Below are 7,856 nucleotides of genomic sequence, written 5' to 3' on the forward strand. Positions count from 1 at the left end.
GGAGCCAATGACCAATCCCGCGGGGTCATGCTGCCCGAGCCCAGTGCCTCAGCCAACCATGCGGCCAACCCGAGGCACAGACTGGCCAATCGCGATCCAGCTCCTTGCAGCCCGGACACCACGCCGGCTCCACTTAAAGAGGAACTTGGAATCGGGAGCAGGTGGTGATTCAGTCCAGCCCACGGAAAAGTTCCTTCCCAGGGAGCTTGGGGGGAGGGGGGATGACAGGCCCCTTTGGTGGGGGTTAGGAGGCCCACGAGGCCCAAGGGACACGCGCCGGCCCTGACCCCCTCCCCCAAGTGGCCGAAGGCCTCCTTCCCCCACACCGCTCCCGCTGTCCGCTCCCGCTGTCCCTTGGCTTCCCTCCGGGTTCCCCCCACCCCGTGCCCGAGGGCCTCCCTCCCCCGTCCCCCACCGAGTCCGAGGGCCTCTCTCTCCTGCTTCCCACTCCGCGTTGCTCCATGGTGTCCCTCCCCGGCTTCCGAAGGCTCTCCCCCCCACGCCTCCGAAAGTCTCCGTCCCGCGTGCCACCCACTCCCCCGCACAAAGAATGAGGCAGCAATGGCTACATTCGAGTTTTATTTTCCTTGGTTCGAAAGCGCTCGCCCTCTGGAAATAATCCCGGTCCAGGGTCCTTCCTGGAGGGCCGGCCCTCAGGCGTGGGGCAGAAGGCGGAGGCACCCAGGCGGGGGGCGCGGCGGCCAGTTTGGGAGGCTGCGAAGGCGGGTGGGGCAAGCGGGGCGCGTGGCCGGTGCAAATGCGCGGAGCCGAGGCAGGCGCACAGGCATTTAGGGGAGGGAGGAATGAGAGGAGATGGGCGCGGGTGCACGGTCAGGGGCGAGGGCTGGGAACAGAGGCGGGGGTTGGGGGGGGGAGGTCCACAATTTAACTCAATCGATGCCCCACCTAGCACCAATGGGGGACTGGGGGCTACAGGAGGGCCCTCCCGGGCTCCCGGGCTCGCCCCCTCTCCAGGTCACTCACCATCCTTGGAGCCCGGGCCAGGGCCAGCGGGCACCCCGGGGGAGGGCGGGGAACGACGGACACTTGAGCGTGCGCTCCCGAGGGCCGGAGCCGGGCCCCCTGGCCGCACCACAGGGCACGGCTAGAGCGAGCGCTCGGGGGCGTTTGTTTAATCGCGCCCCCACCCCTCGGTGGACCACCGCCCCGGCGAACCTGCTTCCATCCACGCTTTCCCCGCCCTGCTCCAAACTGGGAACGCCCCTCTTCTTTGGTCCTCCCTGCGCCAAGGGATAGGGTCCCTGCTGGACGGCCTCCTCGGCCCCTCCCTGAAATCCATCCTGTGCACCTGCTTCCTGCCTCCCTGTATACCTGCTTCCTGCCTCCCTGTGTGGTTAGGGCCTGCGCTGCCGTTTGCACCCCGGGTCTGCCCTGGCACACGCCTAGGGCCATCCTGTCGGGTGACGGCAGGCAGCCCGACTCACGCCCAGCCAAGTCTCAGGTCTGGCCAGCGCCCCTACCCATAGTCCCCTCTGCTTCCCCCGCCCAGGACTCCCTTCACTGTGGCTGGGTGTCTTGGCTGAGGACCCCCGAGTACCCCTTCACTGCTGCTTGCCCAACCCCTGCAGCAGGGCGGGCAGCGCCGTCAGTTTGCCATGGTCTGGCACAACAGGGGTGGGGGTCAGCGGAGCCGCCACGCGCAGGTCCCCGCTGGCCCTGCCCATGAGGCCAGGACGTGCTTGGGATGCGGAGACACCGAGGCCAATCAGGGTGTCCTCTAGAGGGGAAAGGCGTCTGAGCAGGACGCATCCCAGACCACAGGAGGCGGGTGGGGAGTGTGTTTAAAGAGACGGGACTAGGCTTTGGTCGACTCGGGCTCCTGGACGAGGGCGAGCCGGGGTTGGAGAGGTTCCAGGGAGGCCCCGCAGACGGACAGGGGTCGGACGAACCGGATATGCGCGGTGGGATCTGCAGCGGTGACCCCTCCGCGTAAAGGCAGGGCGGGCTTGTCCTCAGACCCACCCCGCCTCCCAGCGGGGAGCACCAAGCGGCCGAGGACCGGCCCCTGGGGAGGCCCGAGGGCGAGCTGGGGGAGGAGAGGGAGCCGGGCGGGACCGGTCTGGGGGTGGGGGGAAGGCGGAGCCTGTGGAGAACGCAATGGGGCGGGGCTTTTGGCGAGCTGGGCGGGGACTGGTGAACTCGGGGCGGGGCCTGAGTGGACTGGGCAGAGCTCGGGTAGACTGGATGGGGTTCAGGGTGGGCCCTGGGTGGACTGGGCGGGCCCCGGGCGCGCCCCCGCGGCTCACATAATGTCATCCAACAGGTTGGCACTGGCCACCCAGTCTAGCGTGCGTGGCTCGGAGGCGGCCATGATCATGCACATGAAGGGGCGGCCTGTGCGCCGGTCCGTGGGGTAGATGGTGGTGGGTGTGAAGCGTCGGTTGGCTTCGACGAACTCGCAGAGCTGCTCGTAGACGCGCGGGAACTCGTGGCGTAGGAAGACGCCGCGGAGCCGCAGCTCTCGCTGGATGTGGATGAAGGCCACCTCGCGTGCTCGCCGGCCCGCCTCGCCGTCCTGGTCCAGGCCCGCAGTGCCGGGCGGCGGCGTCAGGATCAAGGTCTCCATGTCGGGTTCGCGGCCCCGCGCCGGGGGCGGCCGTGCTGGGCTGCCGGCCGCCAGCGCCACTTTGGCGAACTTGCGCACCGTGGGTCCGGCGCTGCGCGGCGCGGGAGCTGGCCGGGCAGGGGCGCCGGGTGGCGCAGCGCCGGGGCCCACGGCCACGGACACGCTGAGCAGGAAGCACTCCGCCGGCTCGTAGAGGCGCCCGGCGGCTGCCAGCTCCCGAGCATAGCTGCCCAGTGGCGCCGCGTGCGTGGCCAGCTCGCGCAGCGACAGGTAGGTGGGCGACAGCAGCAGCCCCTCGAGGCCGAAGCGCAGGAAGTTGTCTGCGGAGCCGGGACTCGGGAAGCCCAGGAAGAGCACGCCGCGGCCGCGCGACAAGAAGCCGACACGCGCGATGCGCGAAAAGGCGCGGTGCACTGGGCCGCTGTCGCGGCAGAATTGCAACACGTGGCGGCACACGCTGCCCACGCGGCCGTACACGCAGCGCGCCTTGTGCGCGTCCCAGTCCTCGCGGCGGCAGAGGCGCGAGCAGTAGTAGGTGTAGCAGCTGTGGCAGGACTTGAAGTAGAGGCAGGCGTTGAACATGGTCTCGGTGCGCCCGCAGCGCGCGTTGGAGCACGTCATCAGGTCGTCCTCGTCGGCGCTGGGCTCCGGGGACGCGTCGGCCGCCTGCCCCGGGCCCGCGGGCTCCTCAGCGCTGCCGGCAGACAAGGGTGGCGAGCGTGGCGCCCGCGTCGGGACCCTGGCGCCCGAGGGCCGCGAGTCTAGCAGGCACCGCAGCTGGCGGCCCAGGCCGTCGGACGCGGGCTCGGGCGCTTGGCCGGCTGGAGGCCGCGAGTCGATGACCAGGTCAGTGATGAGCTCGTCCAGCTGTTCGAGGCTGCGCTGGCGGCCAGAGGCGGGGCCATCGGGGGCGGCGGGCGGAGGCGGCCGCGGGCGGCTCCGCAGCAGCTCCCAGCTCCTGGCGCTCGGGCGCTCAGCCGCGCGCAGGTCGTTGTCGGTGATGGTGATCTCCGGCGTGACGTACCAGTTTCGGGCCAGGCCTTCGCCCATACGGCCCTTCTCCGACAGCGACGTCTCGGACAGCGACAGCGCCGCGTAGCGTCTGGGCGAGGTGGACAGGTTCACGATGACGGGCGGGCGCCGGCCTTCGGGGGATGTGCCCCGCGGCTCCTGTGCCCCGCGCCCCAGCAGGTTCTCGTAGCTACGGCCGCGGCCCAGTGGGTCTTCGCGGCGCGGCGCGGGCGCCAGGATGTTGTCCCAGGAGCGCGAGTAGTGGCGGCTGTCGGTCGCTAGCCGGGGTGGGCTGGTGCCGGTGCCGCCGTGCCACGAGGCGAGCAGCGGGCCGGGGTCCGGGGGAGGCGCCACCTGCAGGGTGCGGTAAGGCCTCGGGCCCCAGTCGCCCCATGCCGGGCTGCCGCGCGGGTGTGGGTAAGTCCGCGTCAGGGCGTCTCGATTGCGGTACCGCCCGAAGTCCTCAGTGTAAAAGGGGCGGGCGGCGGGGTGAGCCCGGGGCTCCTCGGGGGCGTAGCGGGGGCCGCAGGGCGGGCCGTAGGCTCGGGGGGCCTCCCCGTAGTAGGAACGGGAGGGTGGTTCTTGGACGGGGAAGGTGCGAACTTCCCCCGCATAGTAGACGCCCCCGCGTCTTGGACTGGGCCCGGGTGGCTCTTCGGACAGAAAGGGCCTGGGGTAGTAGCTGTCGAAGGGCGGTCCAGGGCTGGCCATGAAGCCACCGGGGTGGCCCTCGGGTTCCTCGGTGTAGAAGAATTGGGTGGGGCCCGGCGGGGTGGTGAAGGGCAGACTGCGGCGCTCCGCGTAGTCCCGGGACCCGGGAAGGGGCCCATCGCAGTATAGAGCCCGGGGGTCGGCGCAGTATGAGTCACTAGGGGTGGGGGTGAGCGAAAGCCCCACGTGACGAGGTCCGGGCACCGTGAGGCCGTGGAGCTGCGGGGTGGCGCGGGGCCAGGGCGCGGTCTCGGTGGACCCGCAGGGCCTCGAGCTCCGGGCGGCATGCTGCAGCACCGCGTCGTCGGGCTTGACGTCCAGGCGGCAGCGGACGTGGGGGGCCGGCCCCGCGGGTGGCTCGGCCGGCGCACAGCGGTTGGCGGCGGCGCACAGGGGCGCCATGCGGCCCGGACCGCCCCGCTGAGGCTGCAGCTTGATGGGGTGCAGCTCGTTGGCGAGCGCGCGCAGCGCGGGGTACGCGGGCTCCCGGCGGGGCGATGCGTCGGCCGGCGCCGCCCGCTGGGCCTCCCGGCCTCGACGCGGCGGCACAGGCGGCGAGGCGGGTGCGGGGGCCAGGCCCGGGGCCGCACGGGGTGCGCTCTTGGAGCGGGCGCGGCGCCGGGTCTCGCCGTCGCGGGATCGGGCGCGCGGCGCGGCGGGCTCCGGAGGCGGCGGCTCCGGACGAGCCTCCATGGCCTCCCGGTCCAGTGCCTCCAGGAAATCGAAACTGCGGCAGTGGCGCTTGTTGAAAGGCGCGGGCGCAGCAGGCCGGGCCATTGGGCGCTCACATGGCGGGGGCCTCGACACGGGCCCCGGGGCCGCCACCTTGATGTCCTGGTACACGGTCGACACCAGCAGGTCCGGCGGGTCCGTGCGGGTCATCTTAAAAGAGGTCTCCAGGCTGCAGCTCACTCGGCCTTTCGGGGCTTTCGCCCTGAGGGGAGACGCGGGTCAGGGCAGCCCCTCTGTAGCCCAGGCCCCGCTAACCCCCAGCGCTGGCCCGGCTTACCTGGGGCACAGTGGGCGGGGCGGCCCTGGCCGCGGGCCTTGGCCGAGGCCGCAGGCACTCGCTCCATGCTGGCGTCAGAAGCACCTGCAGGAGGACCCCGGCTGTCCAGCCGCTCAGGTCCTGCCCTCTCAGCCACACCATCCTTTCTGGGCCACTTTCTGTTGGGATGAGGCGGGTCAGCCAGAACAGGGATGTCATTGCAGTGGTTCCCGAACTTCTGCGCCCACTAGTGAGCACTGGGCAGGCTTGGGTAGACCCCCTTTCCTGGGACAGGCCAGCAGCGGGGTAGGAAGAGTGGGGGTGTGATCCCAGGACCACCACCGTGGTGCCCACTGCTGGAGCAACTGTGTACTCCTTTGGGGCCTTCACAGACTTCTTTATAGACGTTGGCTCCACAGAGCAGGTGGCTGAAGCGCCCTCCTTAAGACCCAGTGCAGAGCGAGCCCTCCACTGCTGCAGTGTGAGGTCCCGGCCCCGGCCTTCAGCAGCTCCACTCACAGTCACCTGAGCCTCCCGCCCCACCTGCTGGCTAGGCTGGACACGCGGTCCTCCCCCAGCGCTGTGTCAGGCCCCAGGTCCTGAAGTGGCCCCATCGGGTCCAGGCATGGCGTCTTGGCTCGTGGACTTGCCGGCCCCACCCTCAACTCTCCGTGTGGCCCAGGCCAGAGTAATGCTTCTAAAGATCATAGTGGACCCTAAAGCTCCCTTTCCTTTGCAGAAACATCCTCTGACTCGCCCTCATCTTGGGGTGGCGAAACCCACTAAGATCTCTGGGGCTGTCGTGAAAAGCCCGGCAGAGCGACCTCCCATCTTTGCAGTGAGTGCACTGCAGCCGGAAACCGGGCCCTGGTTGCAGGACCACGTGGGGGCTTGTGAGCCAGGAGCTCAAGGCTGCCCCTGGGTCCCTGAGCAAAGCACCAGGCCAGGAGGCCGCCAGCCGGGGAAGCAGGGCAGTGGGTGGGTAAAGCCCCCGCCGCCCCCGATTCTCAGGCAGGCCCTCCCCACAGCAGTTCGGGAAGGCTCCATGGAAACCTGAGGTTCCATGCCCCCGCATGCAGGCTGAGCTGGGGTCCAGCCCTCTGTACCAGGCTCACGTTCAGACCTGAGCCAGCGGCTTCACTGGGTACCCAGAGCCTGGACAGGCTGGGAGGAGCTCAGACAGTGGTACAGGTCCCCACTTCCTCACACAGTCTGGGGGAGCGTGCTCCAGGGTGAGCTGGGTCCTCACCTGGTAGGACCTCTGGTCTGGTTGACCCTCTGTGTCACGGGTGTGCCAGGGGCTTCCTGCCGGCAGGGCTGCCCTCCTGGGTCAAGGCCACCCAGGCCTGCCCCCATCTCAGCCTCAGGCGCACCCCAACTGCCCCTGGTTTGCAGGACCACCCCCTCCCACTCCCTTCCATCTTAAAGCTAGGCCGGAATTGGGGGCTGGATGACGGGGTGTGAGGCTCCGCCCCAGGGAGGTGACAGCCCGGCCTTGGTGCTGCTGTGATGAGGAGCTAGACTGGGCGACACCCCTGCCAGTGGGGATGGGACAGTCCACCCACGCCGGGGTCCTAGGCCTAATGAGCCCGGCGGGTGGCCTCCCCGCCAAGCAGCCCGGCCCCTGCCCCGAGCGCCCGGGTGGGGACCGGCGTCCTCCAGGGGCGGCACCCCCACCCTTGCAGGTGCCGCACCTGCGAAAGACCCGCGGGGCAGCGGCCTTGACCCCTTACCTGGGCGGTGCTCCCCCACCTCGCCCGGTGGGCTGCGCAGGCCCGGCGAGCTCTGCCGTCCCCCGCGCTGCCGCCGCGTCCCCGGCACCAGCAGAAGCTTCCAGGCAGCGGCGCGAGGCCGCCGGGCCGCTCAGTGCTGCCCCCAATGGCGACTGGCAGGACTGCACTTAAAGGGGCCGCGCCGTGGGCCTCGGACGCGTATGCCCCGCTGGCTCCAGGTTGGGGCTGTGGCTGGGCGTGGGGTGACGGGCTCTCTGCAGCCTCAAGGGCAGGCCTGGGGTCTAACGAGGGAACCCGGGTCCAGGGAGCACCTGGCCGGTCCTGCCAGCCCCCATCTCCAGGACACCTGCCCAAGGGCATCTGGTGGCCTGGCAGGCCTTGGGGCGGAAGCCTGGAGGAAGCCTAAGCCCTGGCCCGCACAGCAGACAGCTCCCGGAATTCACGCCTCGGTTCAGCCCGGCAGGAGCAGATGGGCGGCTCCCCGCCCTGCTGGCCTCTGTGCTGCAGTGCTGGAGGTGCCAAGCCCTCCCCAGGTACCTGGGGCCAGATGGGCACCACCCGAGTGCCGGCAGCCTCCTGTCCCCAGGATGTCCAGCTTCCCCCTGCAAGGGCACGCTCTTGCGCTCCCTACCTCCGATGTCCAGAGGCTGCCGCCGCCCTGGGCAGCTCTGCACACCCATGAACTGCATGGTGACCTTCTCCCTCCAGGCCCCTCCCACACAAGATGCTGAGCAGGACATATTCTAGCTTGGCAGAGGAGCAGGTCACCGATGCCCTTGGCTCCGAAGGCCGGGACCTGCCACACTGTGGGTCCGTTAGATGAGGG

The 7,856-nt window shown here is 70.2% G+C and overlaps 1 protein-coding gene across 2 annotated transcripts; it reads right to left on the reverse strand.

Moving 5' to 3' along the window:
• Positions 1 to 38: 38 nt before the first annotated feature.
• Positions 39 to 7,127, reverse strand: AJM1 (apical junction component 1 homolog). Of its 2 annotated transcripts, XM_082626987.1 has the most exons (3): positions 7,031 to 7,127; positions 5,319 to 5,476; positions 39 to 5,243 (listed from the first exon to the last, which is right to left on the reverse strand). In XM_082626987.1, exon 3 carries the CDS (start codon positions 5,189 to 5,191, stop codon positions 2,264 to 2,266), a length of 2,928 nt encoding a protein of 975 aa, XP_082483113.1. In that variant the 5' UTR covers positions 5,192 to 5,243; positions 5,319 to 5,476; positions 7,031 to 7,127; the 3' UTR covers positions 39 to 2,263. The 2 variants fall into 2 exon arrangements, with proteins under 2 accessions (XP_082483113.1, XP_082483112.1); XM_082626986.1 differs by having other exon boundaries at positions 39 to 5,476.
• Between the last annotated feature and the right edge of the window lie 729 nt (positions 7,128 to 7,856).

This window comes from Mesoplodon mirus, assembly GCF_964341445.2.
Source record: "Mesoplodon mirus genome assembly, chromosome: 1".
Classification (NCBI taxonomy): domain Eukaryota; kingdom Metazoa; phylum Chordata; class Mammalia; order Artiodactyla; family Ziphiidae; genus Mesoplodon; species Mesoplodon mirus.

Bases quoted from the DNA above. Each gene is read 5' to 3' on its own strand.
- AJM1 (XM_082626987.1), bottom strand. From the start codon at position 5,191: ATGACCCGCACGGACCCGCCGGACCTGCTGGTGTCGACCGTGTACCAG.